Source organism: Dasypus novemcinctus, chromosome 4 (genome assembly GCF_030445035.2).
Source record: "Dasypus novemcinctus isolate mDasNov1 chromosome 4, mDasNov1.1.hap2, whole genome shotgun sequence".
In the NCBI taxonomy this organism is placed as follows: Eukaryota; Metazoa; Chordata; class Mammalia; order Cingulata; family Dasypodidae; genus Dasypus; species Dasypus novemcinctus.
In genome coordinates, this window is record NC_080676.1 from 93,915,775 (window position 1) to 93,935,917 (window position 20,143).

General features: G+C 34.9%; 1 protein-coding gene across 1 annotated transcript in view; it reads left to right on the plus strand.

Moving 5' to 3' along the window:
• The window catches only part of IFT57 (intraflagellar transport 57), a 55,638-nt gene extending 38,237 nt beyond the window's left edge, over positions 1-17,401 (plus strand). The window contains exons 7-11 of the mRNA XM_004455811.4: positions 12,005-12,076; positions 12,820-12,951; positions 14,290-14,352; positions 15,916-15,982; positions 17,019-17,401. Of these exons, the coding sequence (XP_004455868.2) occupies positions 12,005-12,076; positions 12,820-12,951; positions 14,290-14,352; positions 15,916-15,982; positions 17,019-17,197 (513 nt within the window). The 3' untranslated portion in view covers positions 17,198-17,401. The remainder of the gene's footprint in view (positions 1-12,004; positions 12,077-12,819; positions 12,952-14,289; positions 14,353-15,915; positions 15,983-17,018) is intronic.
• The last annotated feature ends 2,742 nt before the right edge of the window (positions 17,402-20,143 follow it).

Sequence of the window (20,143 nt, forward strand, 5' to 3'; positions counted from 1 at the left end):
GGGGTTGTTTCTACCTTTTGACAGTTGTGAATAATGCCACGCTATGAACATTGGTGTGCAGATATCTGTTAGTGTCTCTGCTCTCAGTTCTTCTGGATATATACCTAGTAATGGTATTGATGGATCACATGGCAAGTTTATAGTCAACTTCATTAGGAACTGCCAAAACAGTCCTCCACAGTGGCTGTACCATTCTCTATACATTCCCACCAACAGTGAATAAGTGTTCCCATCTCTCCACATCCTCTCCAACATTTACAGTGTTCTGACTTTTTAATAGGGCCAGTCTAATTGGTGTGAAATGATATCACATTGTAGTTTTGATTTGCACTTCCCTAATCACTAGTGATGTTGAACACTTTTTCATGTGTTTCTTCACCATTTGTATTTCTTCTTTGGACAATTGTCTTTTCAAGTCTTTTGCCCATTTTTTAATTGGGTTGGTTGTCTTTTTATTGTTGAGTTGTATGATCTCTTTGTGTATCATGGATATTAAACCCTTATCGGATCCATTCATGATGTTTTAGTTAGGTAGGCTGCTAAAGCAAATATCTTGCAATGGTTTGGCTTAAAAGATGGGAATTTATTTGCTCACAGTTTTGAGAATAAGAGAAGGCATTATCAAGGTGGTGCTTTCTTCCCAAAGACTGTGGCATTCTGCAGCTGGCCTCAGCTATCCTTGATCCTTAGCTTGTCACACACATAGCAAGGCACATGGCAGTGTTTCCTGTTCTCCCCATTCTCTTCTGGGTTCCATTGATGTCTAGCTTCTTGCTTCCAGTGGCTTTCTCACCATTGAATATCATTCCACTTATGAAGACCTATATTAATAGGATTAAGACCCATTCTGATCAGACAGGCCACACCTTAACTAAAGTAATCTGTGGGGGGTTGGAAAGTCTGTGTACCCCAGAAAAACATCTTCTTAAATTTAATCAATTTCTGTGAGTATAAGCCTATTGCATAGAGGCTGGAAAATTGGACGGCACTTCATAGAAAAGTCTAGATTGCTCTGAAGATACTGTTGGTAGAAACATGGGTGCTAAAGATACTTCCAATGAGACCTTAGATGGAAATGATTAATGAATTACTAGAAACCAGAGGAAGGGTGATCTTCTTTCTAAAAGTAGCAGAGAACTTAGAGAATTTGAATTCTAATATCAGTTGGCATGCAGAACTTGAAAGTGATTCATTTAGATATTTAACCAAGAGGAGTTCAAGCTAAGTATGGAAAGTGAAGCCTGGTTTCTTCTTGCAGTTTATAGTAAAATGTGAAAAGGAAAGAGATAAGCTGAGATCTGAACTCCTGGCACAAAGACCAGAAATTGATGGTTTGGAAAATTCCAAGCTTCTGGAAAGCAAGTCTCCAGAGAATAGTGCTTCATTTGAGGGTTTAACTGTACATGGAACCAGTCAACCATTTCAGGGGAAGTCAATATTGGAAGCGCAGTTATGCAGAAAAGACCTATGGAAGGGTCTACTGCCTGATGGTTTGGACCCCTGTGACCTACATGCAAAACTGATGAGTTTTCACAGGATCTGTATGAATGAAACGACTACCAGTCTAGACTAAAAAAGACAAATTGAAGGAAGAATTACTTCAAGGACAAAACCATGGAAACTGAAGTCTGGACAGACGATAATTCCTCGGGCCAAGAGAGTGCACTTACCCATGTGTGTGGAGAGGGTGAGGCCACGAAGTGCTTGGAGAGGGTGGGACTTCCATCCCATCATTCAGGAAGAATGTTGCCACCCCAATGCTCTGAGATGATGGGTTCTATGTCCCAGAATTCACAGAGAGCCTGGCTGCCACCTCAGTGGTTGGAGAGAGTGGGACCATTGTCCCCAGGTTTGCAGAGAACCTGGCAACCATCTTGATGCTTAGGGTTGGTGGAGTCTTCACCCATTGTTTAGGGAGAGGATGGCTGCTTCATCAGACCTGGAGGACAAAACATCATTCCATAGATGACTCTCAGACTTTGAAATATAATGGAGTTTTCCCTGCTGAGTTTCAGAATTGTTGGGACTCCTGGTGGTATTTTCCTTCCAATTTCTCCCTATGGGAATGGGAATGCTTATCCTAGCCGTTCCTCCTTTGTATAATGAAAGCAGTTAACTTGTTCTCTAGGTTTCACAGGCCCACAGACACAGAGGAACTGTGCCCCAGAACAGACCACATGATAATTGAATTTAATGAGACTTTGTACTAAGCATGTTTCTGAAAGGACTTGAGCCTTTTTGGATATTGTGATAGAATGAATGCATTTTGCATATAGAAAAAAACAACAAAATATGTCTTTTTGGGGTCCAGAAGGTGGAGTGTGGTGGTTCGAAACTATGTAAACCAGAAAATCATGGTCTTAAATTTAATCCATTCCTGTGGTGTGAACCTATTGTAAGTAGGACTTTTTGATGAGGTTATGTTTTAGTTTCCTAGGTTGCTTAAGCAAATACCATGAAATGGTTTGGCTTTAACAATGGAATTTATTAGCTTACAGTTTGAGGCTGAGAAAAATGTCCAAATCAAGGCATCATCAAAGCAATGCTTCTTCCTGAGGATTGGCTGCTGATGATCCTTAACTCCTCATGGCAAGGCACATGTCAGCATCTCCTGGTCTCCCCTTTCTCTTCTGGATTCCATCTGTGTCTAGCCTCTTGCTTCTGTGACTTTTCTTTCTCTCTATCATTTTGTTTACAAAGGGCTCCAGTATTAGGATTAAGACCCATCTTGACTGAGATGAGTTACACATTAACTGTATTAACCTCATAAAAATGTCCTACTTACAATGGGTTCAAGCCCACAGTAATGGATTAAATTTAAGAACATGTTTTTCTGGTTTATGTACAGCTTCAAACCACCACACATGCTGAGCACAGCAATAGTTTGTTATCATCGCTAAGTTGTATTACTTTCTTTGGATCTACCACAATTGATTGATCTATTCTATGCTGATGCATATGTGAGTTGTTTCTAGTTTGACACTATTACAAATAATCCTGCTATAGCCATTCTTTTACATGTCTTTTAGTAGACATATGTACTTATTTCTACTGGAATTTCTACTACAAGAAGAATTGCTAGGCTATAGTGTATGTAGAGTTTCCACTTTAGCTTTTAAAAGTACAAATTTATACATCCTACTGCAGTGTATAAAAGTTCCAATTGCTTCCCATCCTTACCAACATTCCATACTGTTTTTTTTTTTTTTAATTATTTCAGTCGTCATGGTGTGTTGTGATATGTCATTGTGGTTTTAATTTGTATTTTCCAGGTGACTATTATAGGGTTTAGCACCTTTTCATATGTTTATTTGGCAATTTGGGGGTGTTCTTTTTTCCTTTGGGTTATCTGTTTTTCCTTATTGATTTGTAGAAATATTTTTATATATTCTGGATATGAGTCTTTATGCAGATAATATGTATTGCAATTATCTTTTGTTACTCTTTAACTTGCATTTTCACCATCTAATTTGTATATTATGATAAACAGTGACTTATTTTTAATATACTCCAAATGATCTTCTTTTGGGGAGGAGATGGATTATGGCAAATACTTCTTATGCCTTGTTTTTGAAATCTTTGTATATCCCAGCATCATAAAGGTATCCTGTGTTTTCTTCTTGAACCTTTATTGTTTTACCTTTTGAATTAAGAACTGCAATCCATTTAGCATTGATTTTTGTGTATGGTATGAGGTAAAAGTCAAGACTTATTTTTTATATGTATGAAACATATAATCTAGTAAGTTTATTGAGAAGGTGACCCTTTTGCCCATGCACTGCCTTGTCATAGATCAGGTCTGTATCTAGACTTCTCTTTTATTATACTGGTCTATTTGTTGTTACTTGATACTATTGAAATTAGTATCTTTTATGTTTTATTTTCTCTTTTTCTGTTAATATATAGAAACACAGCTCGCCTTTCTTTTTTCCATCATTTTATTTATATACATATATTCAGCAACCTTGCCAAATTCACACATTCATTTTAACAGTTGGTCTGTAGATTATTTTGCTAATCATTTCCTCTGCAAATAATATCAATCTTATTTCTTTCTTTATAAGCCTTATACCTTTTATTTCTTTTATATTTCCTGATGTCACTCTAAGAATTCTGGTCTTATGTTGAATTGAACTGGAGTTAGTAGGGCAAAAGCCTTTAATTTCAATTTCATCTTAATGTGTGATACTAACTTGATTATATTTGTAAATACCCCATAGTAGCTTAATAAAGTTCCCCTTTGTTTCTACTTAGCTAAGAATTTTTTATCATGAATAGGTGTTAAGTTTTTCAAATGACTTTTTTTCTTCATCTATCGAGTGAATCATATATCTTTTTATCCCTTTTATTGTGGTGAATTATATTGATTGATTTCTGAGAGTTAAGCTAACCTTGAATCTCCATAAATGGAAGTTGATCATGATATACCATCTTCTTTTATATATCACTGGACTCAATTTGCTAATATTTGTTTAGGATTTTGGTGTCTATGTTTACAAAAGATATAGGTCTATTATTTTTCTTTTTTAGTGTCCTGTCAGATTTTGGTGTAATGTTACACAGGCCTCATAAAACAAGTTGGAAATTGTTTCCTGTTTTTTCTGTTCTTTGGTAGTTTGTGTCAGATAGTTGTTATTTCTTCCTTAAATGTTTAGAAGTCATCTGGGTCTGGAGATTTCTTTGTGAGAAAGTTTTTAATAACATTTGTTTATTTGAAAAAAATGTTTTAAATTTATTTTTTCATTATACAATTAATGCCCTAAATACATGATTGTAAAAATTCAAATGTTGCAGATAAACCTAAATTCCTCCTTGACCATTACCTCTTAAAATTTTAATTATACTTTACTGCATTTCATTAGAGAAATGCTATGTCTTTATAAGTTTGGGTTCTACCACCGATTACCTATATGAGCTTGGGCAGCCTACTTAAAAGTAGTTAAGTCTCAATTTCCTCATCTTTGAGGGTTTTTAAGAGAATTATATTTCATGATATATATGGATAATTCTTAACACAGTGCCTAACCCATATTAAGCAGTCCATGAATGTTAACATTGTAGCCACCATTATTTGATTTAAAAATATCTCAGGATGAATGTGAATGTTGACCTACTACTGTATATCCAAGGAAGGACAAAGGAAAGTTTTCTGAGTAGCCAAAATATAGATATCACAAAAAACCATATAATAAAGTTCATGCCTTTTTAAGGAAATTCATATAAATTCTCCTTTGGAACTTATTTATACTTGTTTTAGAGTTGGTTCTAACAAAGCTGATTATCCAGATTGTTCATCTACTGCAGATGTAGAAGCAGCAAGCCTCCTACTGTATCTGTGCTTTAGCAAAATAACCAAGGTAATAAACATTTATTTAACATGCAGACTTTGAATTGGGAGTTAGAGTTGCTTTTGTTTGTTATTGAGAGTGGGTGACAAAGTACAGAAGGGAAAAAGGCAACTTGATGTAAAAGAAAAACTATAAGTGAGAGAAAGACATTTGGTTTCCTATTCATTTGTGATTTGACAGTGTAAAATTAAACAGTCTTAATTTGTTTCCCAATTTTTGAGATGGAGCTACAGGATTTCCTTACCATACATTAGAATGATCTTGAAAATCCCTATAGAAAGTGAATTAGAGGGAAGCGGACTTGGCCCAGTGGATAGGGTGTCACACAGAGAACACATAGAGAACAGACAACTGGAGTGGGGGGGAAGGGGAGAGAAATAAATAAATAAATCTTTAAAAAAAAAAAAAAACGAAAGTGAATTAGAGGTAAACCTAAGGCCTAATGAGAAAAATGGGGTTAGAGACCTTAGATGGAGCCTATAAAAAATCCTTATAAATATTTTATTCACTGAAATAAAACTACAGAACAGAACACTTAATTGATATTTCATATATAATTATTCATAACAGAGTAGGGGAGACAGTAGGAATAGGGGAGGAAGGTAAAGGTAGATGGTGGCTGCTCTTTGTGGGAGAAACTAAAGATGCTGATAAGGTTGTGTGGACTGCTAAGGCCAGCTGTGCTCTGGCATGGACTTTTCCTGAGCATAAGAAAAAGCATCCCAGAACACAGGGGGATACCTTCCCTTGGCTCTTTTCTATAAAAGATCTCTCTCTCCCCCCATAAAAAAGCTCAAACTTTGGTGAGAAAAAATGAGAGTGCCATTTTTCAAATTAATGAAACATATATACTGATTTAAGTTCCATTTACTAAGGTTTAGTTCCTCATCTAGTCTCTCTTTCCCCTGCATTTTCAGAAAAGAACTTTAGCAATGAGTTGAAGATATAGACAAAGAAATATAATGTCTCTGCATATTCAAAGTTTATCTTTGAAGGGTTGTTCTGTTGAAGTAAAACCCAGGGATCCATATGCTCTTGCCAGTCACCTTAACAGCTACAACTAGATTTCATATATTTTCATTTTATGGTATAGTGTGACTTACCATCTGCAGACACTTTGTTCTTTAATTTCTCAAAAGAAGTATGTATTATAATTCAGTACTATGGAATTTGGGGAAGGGACTATGGTAGCAGTAATACCTTTGCTATGAACTTCACAAATGAGAGGAGAATTATACGTGAGATTTTGTTTGAAAGGATTTTAAAAAACAAAGTCTAAAGAAATTGTATACTGTTTCATTATTAGTCTTCTCATTTCCATTGACGGAGAAAATGCAAGATTAGGTGGAAAACTCCATTTCAATAGAGAGGAGAAATGATACTTAGAAAGGCTTTAGGGAAGCAGACTTGGCCCAGTGGTTAGGGTGTCCGTCTACCACATGGGAGGTCCACGGTTCAAACCCCTGGCCTCCTTGACCCCTGTGGAGCTGGCCCATGTGCAGTGCTGATGCGCACAGGGAGTGCCGTGCCATGCAGGGGTGTCCCCGTGTAGGGGAGCCCCATGTGCAAGGAGTGCGCCCTGTGAGGAGAGCCGCCCAGCGTGAAAGGAAGTTCAGCCTGCCCAGGAATGGTGCCGCACACACGGAGAGCTGACGCAGCAAGATGACGCAACAAAAAGAAACACAGATTCCCATGCTGCTAACAACAACAGAAGCAGACAAAGAAGAACACACAGTAAATAGACACAGAGAACAGACAACCGGGGCAGGGGTGGGGGGAAAGGGGAGAGAAATAAATAAAAATTTTTAAAAAATAAAATAAATAAAAATTTAAAAAAAGAAAGGCTTTAGAGCACTTCATAATGGGTAAACAGTAAATCCCAATATCCCATGTGATCTCACTTGCTATATAACAAAATGAATTTTCAGTTTACCTTAGATACTTTTTGATACTTCACTTTATCACAATGAGAAGTAGCATATAGTATTTGGAAAATACACTGGTTTGAGAAGTACTTTCCTTTTTCCTGACATGAGACCTTGAGAATGTTATTTAATCCATCTGATTCTTAGTTTTTTTCACTATAAAATAGGTATATATAATAAGTTTTTCTGTATAACAAACACCCCACATTCACAATGACTTATAATAACATACCTTCATTCTCACCCAAGATGCACGTCCACCAATGTGTGGCATTCCACTGCAACTCTCCTCCATCTGTGTTCTATGTATCTCCTTATTCCCAAGACCCAGGCTAAAAAGATAGCCCCTATATGGGATATGCCCATTTTTCATGACTGAAAGAAAGGGCAAAAGAGCTGGTGGATATTCTCAATGCCCCCTACAGCTTCAGTTCCATCCTGGTTAAATACCATGTCCACCATCACTCCATTGGTGAAAGAGAATCACATGGCCACAGCCAGCATCAACAGAGCTGGGAAGTATACTCCTCCACAGTAGGCCAGCAAATAACATAACCCTCTTAGAGGGGAGGATAGAAATGAATATGAAGGGATAACAATATCTTCTTACCTATCCAAACCTTTGTGAGTCTCAAAGAAATGTATAGAAAAGTGCCTTTTAACCTAATGGGTTCTCAATTAATATAAGAATTGCTATTTTAAGTTGAACACTTCCTCTCAGTGTTTCTTACTTCAGGGATCCAGGTAGATTTCAAATCTGTCATATTAAAACCTATCATTTCTTCTACATTCTTATCACAAGCCTTTGTAAATCTTTTAACCATCTCAGTTGTACTTTGCCAGAAGCTGTGTATTTTGCTTTTTTTATATTTGTTTTAAAGACGCCACAAGTCTAGTCATTCATACTTATTTTCCACTACAACCATCTTAAATCCCTTTCAAGACATCCAAAAGGTTTATTCCCCCCCAAGAATTGATAAAATTCCCTTATAAGAAATTTATTAAGTTCTGTAAGTGTAAAGAAGAAATTTTAAATCACCCAAATTTATGTACCTATCTTAAATTGGACATCTAATGAATATATTCTTTTGAGACTGTGTTTTCTACTTTACTGTATATCATTAGCATGCATTTTAGTTGATCATTAAATATTCTTTGAAAACATGGGGAAATGGATTTGGTTCAGTGGGTAGAGCATCCGCCTGCCACATGGGAGGTCCAGGGTTCAAACCCAGGGCCTCCTGACCCATGTGGTGAGCTGGCCCACATGCAGTGCTGATGCGCACAAGGAGTGCTGCGCCACACAGGGGTGTCCCCTGTGTAGGGGAGCCCCATGCACAAGGAGTGAGCCCCATAAGGAGAGCCGTCCTCTGCGAAAAAGTGCAACCTGCCCAGGAGTGGCACCGCACACATGGAGAGCTGACACAGCAAGATGATGCAATAAAAAGAGATACGAATTCCTGGTGCCACTGACAAGGATAAAAGCGAACACAAGAACACACAGCGAATGGACACAGAGCAGACAATTGTAGAGGGGGTGGGGGGAGGTGAAGGGGAGAGAAATAAATGAAAAAAATAAAAATTAAAAAAAGAAAACAGGAATTTAACATTTTAATATGTGATATATGATATAATTGTGAAGCCCAATAATAAAACAAACATCTGTGAACCTACAACCCACCTTGAGAACTAGACACTTAACACCTTTGAAATTAGCTGTGTGTTCCTCTACTGCTGTTCCCTTCCCACGCATAGATAACCTCTATCCTCAAATTTGTATATTGTTATTAGCAATTTTTAGTACTTTTGCATGTGTGTCTGTCCAAATGGCATATTGTTGAGTTTTGCTTGGTTTTGAGCATTCTGAAAACAGTATGTAACTATATTATTTTTAATGCTAGAGTGAATATTTAAATAATTAGTTTAAACTTTCCCCTATTATTAGACATTTAGAGAGTTTTCTCTGTTTTACAAAGAACTTATATAGTCATCTTTGTGTATATTCCCAATTATTTGCTTAGGAATAATTTCTAGAGGTGAAATTGCTGGGTTAAAGGGAAAGAACAGTTTAAAGGCTTAAAAAAAACAACAACTTTATGTTAGAAATGTATCTATTTAGATTTTAATAAGGCAAACATTCAGATTGCCTGGCAGATAATTATAAATCATTACTAGTCTCCACTTCAATGGACTACAAGCATACAGGAATGTCCAGTGGCTTGTCAAATTTAGCAAATCCAAAACTAAATTCTTCAGTATTTCTGACTCCTGAGATACATTCTATACCTTGTCACATGGTATTACTTTCCTCTTAGTTCTTCAGCGTGGAAAAATTAAAGACTGTCTTCTGTCTACTTTCCCCTTCTCTACTTCAGCCCTCCTTACACTCACACTTCCCCTTAGTCTTCAAGTTCTGCCCATCCTGCCTCTACGATGTCCCTTGAATCCATCCCTTCCTTTCCTTTCTTATAAGCATTGCTCTAATTCACATCCTGTCACTTTATCATGTGGACCATTACACAGCCTCCTAACTCGTTTCCTACCAGTCTTCAGTTTCTCACCTTTCTAATCATTCCTTCATTTTGTTACTTTCTCAAAACACAGGCTTGTCTTTAAAATGGAAATCAAAATTCCTTGATAGCTCCCCATTATCCACATGATAAAAATCTACCCTCCTTAGTGTTATAGTCAAAGCCCTGGATCTAATTTAACCTACCTCTCCAGCTTTGTTTCTTCATGATCTGTCCTACTAGAGACCCAGAACTTAGCATCTTATGCTGTAACCAGCCTGAGCTACTAGTTCCCTGTGTATTTTCCTATTTTTCTTTATTTATGCTGTTCCCTAAACCTAAAATACCCTTCCTCTCCCCCTCCTTTCCAGCTTATTGAAATGCTATTCATGCTTCAAAGTTCCATTGAAATACCAGCTCCTCCATGGAGTTTTCATCAATGTAAGTTATCATAGTTATACGTAGATGAGTCAAGCATGGTTGCTTTTATTGAAGAGACAAATGTTTTGAATGTACATACATGAAAGCAAATATATTCATAATAATGCTGGATGGTAAAAAGCACAACACAAACTATTTTTAAGCACATCAATTTCAAAAATAAATATATAAATATATATGTAAGTATGAGTATATTTGGACAGAGATTGATGGTAAGAGAGGGAAGACATGTAAATTCTTGAGCTTAGTGTTTATTATATCCTCTGAAATTCTTTTTGGAACCAGGCAGGATGAGTACATTTTTAAAAAAATGAATTACAATATTTGTTAGGCTTATAAAGATGCTTACTTGGGCTTAAACAGGTTTCTGTTTTAAAGCTTAAACCATAATTAGTCCATTTGCAGGAGGCCAGCCTGTTGCTCTTCCTCCCTGTTCCACGGTTGACTGGCTAAGTTGGAGGGGCCTCATTTCCTTGGCAAATCTCTCTGGTTATAGTCAACACAGTTCATGACTGGTAAACAGTCCTTTCAATGTAAAATGAAAACATTGTTCTAGATGACTGTTAAATGGGCGAGCTGATAATCTCCAAAGTCCTTTTCAGCTCTCACATTCAGAGATATTTTTTGCTCATAAGACAGAAAAATACTTAAAGATAAAGCAACATGCTGATTTGGTCTCTGGTCCTGTACCATAATTGCCACCACGTAGCCATTTGCCCCTTAATATTATTAACTGTGAACTGCCAAAATGTGTTTTGGGAATCAGTACATTTAGCTTCTCATCCTGGTATACCACACTAACTGTGTGGCCTTGGGTGTGTCAGTTTCTATCTCTAGGCCTCTCTGATTTTCTGGGAATGATAAGGGTGGGACTAGATGATCATTTTGAAATTGTTTATAGCTTTAATATATTATAATTTATAATTACTGTATTTGAAGTATCCAAAGACTTTTGTACCCTTTAGTCACCAGCCCCTGTTTCAAAGTTAAGAAATAGATGGAAAGGAACTGTTCACAAATACTTCACTCTTCACAAAATAGTGTAGATAACAAAGTAGAGCATCAGGGTATGTAAACAGATATGTATGATTGAGAAATATCCTATTTCCATCAGTTACTTTAACTTACCATAATATTTCTTATGATGGGTATTTCTCAACTCTTTAAAAATTGTTACCTGTAGCAATGGAAACTGAAATATTGAAGTATCTTATAGGAATTTCAAATATACATACTAAATCGGATGTCTAGTAGTAGTTCACAATATCTCAAAATGTATGAACTCTTGTAATCATTAAAGATGTCCTTTATAAAGAAAGAGACTCAAAAATGTTACTAAAGAAGAGGGAGGGTCCCACTTAATTTCCAAGGGACAAAATAATCATCGATATATGGTATTTGAGTCCATAGTTGCTTCTGGCAAACATAATTGTTACTGTTTAAACAAGTATTTCTTTTTCTAATAATTAGAATTTTTTTCCATGTTGATGGGTAGTCATAAATATTAACCACCAGCAGTTGCAAGAATAATTTATATTTAAATTGTCAGATATCACTCTGTGAACACATAAAATAATTTACATTTATTTAGAACCTTTTTTCCTAAAGTGCTCTACACGTATTTCCTTATACTCTGATTACAAGCTATATATAGGAATCTCCCACCTGAAATAGGGCTGCAACCAAAGTAATTAAAATAAAGGCCATAACTTTACAGCAAGTAGAGGAATGAGGGAAATGTAGTATTTTTAAATTTGTTCCTATGTGCTTATGCCTGTAGGATTGGAGAATCCATGTTGACCAAATGCACCAACACAAAAGTGGTATTGAATCTGCTCTAAAAGAGACCAAGGTATGTGAATTTCTTCAGCCAGCTGAATCGATAATGCATTTACTCATCTAAGAAAAACATATGGGAAAACATGAAGGAAAAAATACGCAATCCTTAGAATAGGTTACTAATTGAATGTACCATGTTTCTGTTGTTGTTTTTTACAAGAACCCTAACATTTAAATCAACTAAAGAAAGCTGACTTTATATAAACAGAAACATTTCATCACCCTGTCCTCTCTGAATTCTATGGGATAATACAGTAATTGGCCAGCAGTGCCTAAAACCTACAACCTCCCAGGCTTGCTGCCCAGTCAAAAATAGGGACTTCTGGAGGAACCACGAAGCAAAGCTGGAGTGGGAAATTACCGGTCAAAGGCTAGAGTTCTAGAGCTAGTGATCTACTTCTACTGGCATCTTTTTTAATTGTGCTACAGGAATGCATACAACCCTTGCATTCCTGTACTTTACATAACTTTGTAACTTTGACTCTGAACTTTACATAAAGCAAAGTCCACTCATGAATTTTTAGGTATGCATACGGACAAATGAATTGACTAACACTACCAGGTGCTTTTTAAATTTTAACATTCTGCAAAATGTGACTAAAATATTTCTCATTACATTTTTTTTTTTGCCCTGTTCTTTTTCACATGTGGTTGAACATTTGTTGAAGGAATTGAAAGTTTTAACCCATTTTTAACTGTATTTTTGAAAATGTATTTGTAAATTCTTAATCTACTAAAGTCTCTTGGAATTTCTAGGGATTTTTAGACAAACTCCATAATGAAATTAGTAGAACTCTGGAAAAGATTGGCAGCCGAGAAAAGTACATCAACAATCAACTTGAACACTTGGTTCAGGAATATCGTGCAGCTCAAGCTCAGCTGAGTGAGGTAACTTAAGAATGATCTACAGGGATTTATTCCAATTAATGACTCTAATCCCTAGAACTGAAACCTCACCTTTCATTAGAGAATCATGAAATGCTTTTCAAACAGCAACACATTGGTTTGCCCAGTTTAGAAAGCCAACTGAGGCAATAGAACTTATTTTTCTTTTACATATATAATAGAAATTATTGTCTCCTGGAAGTCGGTTTTCAAAAGCATTTCTTCATTTGATTAAAATAAATGAAGGCATATATTGTTAGGGAACATGGTTTAGAACAGGAATAGAGTGTCAGGACACCTGGTTTTATTTCTAAGTCTGCTGTAAATTTACTCTGTAAGTAGGAGGAAGAAGAATAGTGTGCATTTACTTGTGTCAGAGGGAAAAGACAGTCCTTGCCACGATGGCTTAAAACCACATAATAAGGAGTATGAAAGCAAGACACATTCAGAGACTAGCAGTTTAATTAATTAAATGAAAAAAAATCAATCCTTTCAGAGTTTTAGAATTTTAACAGCAACACAAAAAATCAGCATTTGAAAGCAGCAGTAGGGATCTAAAGGCTTTTCTTTGGGGTTTTGCACCCTATTTCCTGATGTTGAAGCAAACTGGTACTCACAAATCAGTTGAAGACATATGTTTTTCTTTCAGCATGTAAGGTTAGAAGAAGAAGGAAAAAACTGGAAAAAAATTTGAGATACTTCTGTACTTGGAGCGGTTCTCAGTTAAAGACCAAATAAATAGAAAGTGATCTTTACTTTTTTATTATTTGTTTATTCCCTCATAAACATATCTACTCATGATATTTTTACTTTAAAAAATGCTTTGAAATTCTCTGATTAAAGCCACTGTGTATCTGTCAAACATTAATATTAAATAATTGATCGTTGATTAGCTCCCAAGAATGTATTCCAGTTGATTGTACTGACATACTCTTTGTTAATCCTTATAAATTGCTGAGCCTGATGCTCTATTTTGATTGATTTTTAGAACTGGTTTTCTCTGCATCGTATGCAAATTAGATTGACCAAGAGCCACTCTCCTAAACTGTTTAGTAATAGCTGAAGACAGTTTTTATTGTCAACCATGCTGATGTGTTACAAAGTTAGTATATGAAGGTTAAGGCAGTTCATCATTTTATAATGCTTTAGTTAAATATACGATGCCTATTAGGGACATAAAATAGCTACAGTTAAATGTCACTTTTGCAAATGTAGTCACAAACAAGGAGAGGAGTTGTCGTAAAATAATATGCAGAAATTCCAAGTGCAAAGAGGTCATATTTAAGTTACCTTCTGTTTCTACTTTGAATTTGTCATTAAACAAAACTTTTCCCCAATCAGGCAAGGGAACGATACCAGCAGGGAAATGGTGGAGTAACGGAAAGGACCAGACTCCTGTCTGAGGTACATGCTGTGTGCTTTGCCTTACTTTTCACCCTATCAGCTGCCCTCCAGCTGTGCCAAGCCATAGGATATGATGGTTACTACAATAAGCATGGGATATTTAGTTTACTAATTGCTTTCTTTGGGAAGAAATCCCTAATTTTCTTATCAGTGAATTTATTTATTTCCTGGTTCCCTTAATCTTGATTATTTTTTTCTGTAATAATTATGTAGAAGAATAGGAAAAATATGACTTAGAAGTCTATAACAAATTTTAGTGTTAGTAGACATACATCAGTTTTGTTTTTAGTAATTTTTTGATTGATAACTTGTGTGATCCTGGGTACTTTTCTGGCCACAAATTGGGAGTGGCTTATAGCCCCTTTCATTTGAGAATTTTGGAATATCGATACATATTGTGTTTATTTTCATGATCTTGCAAGAGAGATAAGAAGAGAGATATTCCCATTTTTTATTGAGTTCTCAAGAGGGCAAAAAAAAGTCTTTCAACAACGTTAGCCAATTCGGGACTAAAATCCAAGGCTATTTTTGGTTACAACCCAATTTAATTGTCACAACTTTACCATATAATACAAGTTTCTTTTCTAGAGATTATTTGAGGAATAAATGGTTGTTTTCAAACACTAAAAATATAACATTAGAAAGATTTAGAATCTAATACTGTGATGCTTCTAGGCAAATAAAACGTTATGTAGAAGTTAAGTGTTCACTAATGTTAGGTAAATTAACACTTGAAGGAAGTCCAGGGAACCATTTAGTTCTGTTGGAGTAGGTAGTTATCCCCAGTTGTAACATTTAAGGTGCCTGAAAAAAATTAATTTGCTTTACTTGGATGAGCACTTTATTCCCAGGGAGGGTTTTACTCACCAGTATGATGAAAATAAAACCTACTAAGTTACAATAATTATGTCTTAGCTTTAGATCATACCCAAATTTTAATTTTTAAAAGATGGATTTTTCCACCTATATTACTGCTAGCTTGGAATTTTGCCAATGATAAATATAGGAGTAGAATCTCGATGTAAAGTGTAGATAAGAACCAGTATGACAGCACAGTATGCATTTTAGAGTTCCTAGTTTGGATAAGGAGTGGAAGATTTTTCTAATACAGCCATATGATATAATCCTTTTTTTAGTGTTCTATAGAGGAAAAGGTGACATTCTTTTATGAAACTATAATATTAAGAAAGATACCTGTTAGCCTTTAGAAACCCAAAATCTCTTTAGGATGTTTATACTATTTGAAATAATAACTGATTGTTAGAGAATGGCATGGTAGATGCTATAAGATAATTGCAACAACTTAAATCATTTTTATTCTATCATGTTACAATTTGAGAACATTAATGAGAATATAATTTGGTGACATTTAATGTTAAGAGCATTTACAGAAGATGAAAAGTTTTATATATCTTTATATTCTAGCTTATTATTTGAATTATGTTCATAATATCCCTAATATCTTTATATATACTTAATATTTAAATTCTTCTCAATACATCATTCAAAAAATTTTTTAAGTTTATTAAAAACCAGTGATCACAAAACTTTTTTGAATGAAAGGTTACAGAAGAATTAGAAAAAGTAAAACAAGAAATGGAAGAAAAAGGCAGCAGCATGACTGATGGTGGTAAGTACACACTCATTTTAAGAAGAAAAATGTGAACAAAAAATAGTTCAAAAAGCTACTTGGCAAACGGTATTCGTTAATATGGAGTGTGCTTTTTCAGTGAACTATTTGTTATGGCACATGGTATAAAAATAATTTCTGTTCATCAGTATACTCTTTTCCTTATAGGTTAGCTGAGAAGAGTAGTAATTGCTTTTTACTATCATTTAGATTTTTTTGTTGTTTCAAATTGTACTGATTCAGAGATAGAGTGGGAAATATTTAATATTAAATATGCATTTTATTATGCCAATTAGAAAAAAATGTCTAATTTTGTTTTCATCACATAAGCTTTACTTTTCCATTTTCTGTATAAAAGGGCATAAAGGGTATGGCCAAATGGCACTAAAGGAGTAAAGGGATGACCTTTTTTTTTTCCCTCTTCCCCAGCTGACCTGACTGGACAAGGGTCAAATAGAGAACAATTAATAGTCCTGTAATAATCATCCTCAATCATTAGCTGGTTACTTTGACATGACTAACTAGTAATTACCTAATACTCTTCTATGCCTGAGAAAGTTTTCTATAGTTCTAACAGTATAAGCTAAGTGATCTGTCAAAAGAGGATGTAGAGAAGTTTTTGTGGTTTTGTTTTGTTTTTTTGCAACATCCTTTGAGTGGTCCCATTATCTATATCTATATTTTGGCCTTCCCCTATTCTTCCTTTGTTTCCCCTTTTCTACAGATAAATGTATTAGCCCATAAAATCATAGTGGGGATAACTTTAAACGCCTCTAGCTACTGTCCTCTTAGAAAAGGAAAGCTCAGCTTCAATACATCAAATGTTGCATTTTTTTCCCATCCAAAAAAATCTCAGGTGTTTAAAATGTCAGAGTAAAATAGTGAGTGTCTTTAAGTTTTTAAGTTGTGGTTTGTGTTTTTAGACCCTTTTTTTTTTTTTTTAGCTTAAGAGAAAGTGAGGAAAATGTCATACAATTCTGTAATAGACTGATATCCCAAGTGAATGTATTTATCTCTTGCTATTTTCATTCTGTAGCTCCCTTGGTGAAGATTAAACAAAGCTTAACAAAACTGAAGCAAGAAACCATTCAGATGGACATTAGAATCGGTGTGGTAGAACACACATTACTACAGTCAAAACTGAAGGAGAAGTCCAACATGACTAGGGACATGCATGCAACAATTATTCCAGAATCTGCAATAGGCTCTTATTAAAACATATTGTTACATTTTCTATTAGTTGGCTGTTTATGTCAAATTATATTTCATGTTGCATAGTTTTAAAACACAATTATACCTCTTAAAGCATGTTCAAGGGGTATTTTTTACACATGTCATACATATTGTATCATGGTGATTATGGATGGCTAAAGCCTTCAAATTGAATATAATGTTTAATAAAGTAATTAAAAATTCTTATTTTCAGAGAGGTTTTCACTAATCATTACATATGTTAAAACTCTCATCTGGTGGTTCATTTTTCTTCTTGTTTGCACAAGTCATTGTATATAACCCTGCTTTCTGGAAATGCTGCCTCTACTATCATCACATGGCCCCTTCACTTTGGTCCACCTGTACAGTGATTACAAGTACTCCTGCTCCCAGACACATCTAAGGACATCTGGAGATTCTTCATAAGAACCCAAATTGCCTTTGCCTTACTTTATGGCAGGGTTCTTAACAAGGAGTCCGTGAACTTGAATTGAAATTCAAAGAAACATTATTTTTATGAAGACGTGTTGGTGCAGGTGTGATGTATTTGTTAAATAATACACAGTTTAGTGTGAACTTATTAATACTAAAGGGTCTGTAGTTTTCACCTGACTGGCATAGGGGTTCATGGAACAAAAAAAGTTAAGAACCCCTGCTTTATGGTTATCTAAACTTAACATTTTTAAAAGTATAAGAAAAACTCAGTATGTTCATTCCATACTTCAAATAAATATCAAGTTTATTATTGGTCATGTGTATTTTATAGGGTATGTATCTTCTAGGATCTGAGATTACTAATACATATTTCAGTCAAGTTCGACTATGCTTTCAGAGGGAGGAACAGGTATATGTATCAATTCCACCTTTTTCTGTGATGTCAACTATACTAAAGAATCATTTTATAGGAGAAGGAAATATGGCATGTTATGCAAAGATCTGCCTCATGGTAGTGATAATCTTGACGACACATCCTACCAGACAATTTTTTAGACTGGGTGTACTGAATTGGTGAAATCAGCAATAGTGGATCAGACTTATAACTGCGGGGGAAAGTAGAACACAAATCAGGACCTAACCTACATGTATTTTTAAAAAGGGGTGAAAAAGCACTGGTGGCAAAAATTTTATAAGAATGCTATCTGTAGAGGACAAAAAAGTAATTCATTATTTTTTTAACCTAATACTTTTCTCCCCCTGGTTTTTTTTCTTAGCCTCTACTTTATAGATATACCATCACAGACATACACATACAATTTTTTTTTCTTTCCTTCAAATTCTCTCTAAGATTAAATTTAGATAAGAGAAAATGAGGGTGTATAAACTACTCCATTACCCAAGATGGTAACAATCAATATAATAACAACAACAAAAAGATGTTTTGTAATTTGTACCTCAAAAGGAAGAGAAAAGAAAAAATGGGACAATAATTTAAATATGTTCAAATTTTTTCTCTTCCTTTATGGTCATTGGGAGGAGCTGAGTAGGAAGAGTGACACCTAACCTTGGATCCCACAAACTAATGTTGATTCCCTGAGAATTTATTTGCATACATAATGTCACTATTGAGCAGGATTTTTTTTGATGAATTCAAATCAATTCAGAGAACCCTTTTAGATAAATCAGAGCTCTCCATAAAATGTACTTTTGCTCAGAAGTAAAGTGCACTCTTTATTTTGTGCAAACACTCAATAATCTACAGACTTTTCCTGTAAGTGTTATAAGCAGCCTATCTTTACTTCCTTTCCTGAAATAATTCAGTTTACTCTGATTGGGCTGGGTACCTCTCTCTTCCCATAGACCACTGTGCACATCTCTAATACAGTATTTATTAGGCTACTTTTAATAGGGTTTTTTTTTTCTGTCTTCACAGATTGAGCTATTTGTAGGTAGTGACAAAATCTAGAAACCAGAACTTCTTAGAAAAATGGCAGGTTCCTGGGTTGGGGCAGAGAAGTACAAAATTAGCCTGGAATATCTTGTTCTGCCAGAAAGTAAAAGTACCCAAAGAATGATGGACATACCTTGGATGGGGAGCCCACTGGCAAATCTGGGGCAATTTGAGAGTCAAAATGAATAATTATAGTAACAGAAAATTACCTATAGAATAAAATAAACCCTGAGTCTATATAGATATAAATAGGTGAATAAATAAATGGCAGAAGCAGATGCTCTTCCTTAAAATAGAATGACAGTTAATATAGAAACAATACTGGATTTGGAAAAATCACTGGCAACTGCCATGGTAGTAATTGTTTCAGGAAAGATTTATCAATGCTTGCTAAAACTAGTAGAAGAGAATTTTGCAGATTAATCACAGCACAAGAACAAGTGAAATGCTCTTAAACCTTACAGGTATAAAAGAAATTACCTAAAGCTTTTTCCAAATTTGACCAAAATCTTTAAATACCTGGCATTACTAACAATGAGATGTGATGGTGAACGGAACTTCTAAAAGCTATGAATAATAAAAGACTAAATTTTAATTAACTGTGCTAGAGGAAAATTTAAATAACATCTTTATTCTCCTTATAGAAAAATATTACAAAATTGTTGTCCTGTAAGAAAAGCAATAAATAGTACACAATTCAAAGGATATAGGAAGAAAGTGTTTAGAGAGGTGTGTTTGGTACTTAGTTTGTATTAGATATATGACTGTTTTTTCTGAATTTTGTGATGTTGTAAGGATTTGAAAGCATTTTTTAACAAATCAATTTTATTAATACATATTAAAGCATAAATCCATCCAAAGTGTACAATCAATGGTATTTGGTATAATCACATAGTTGTACATTCATCCCTTCAATCATTTTTAGAGCATTTTCATTATTCCAATAATAATAATAAACAAAAATTATCACCTCTCAATCTCTCTATGCTTCCCCTGCCATATACAGCTGCTATTCTTTTTCCGTCTCTCTAGTTTATTTGTATTTTGTAAGAACAGTCTTG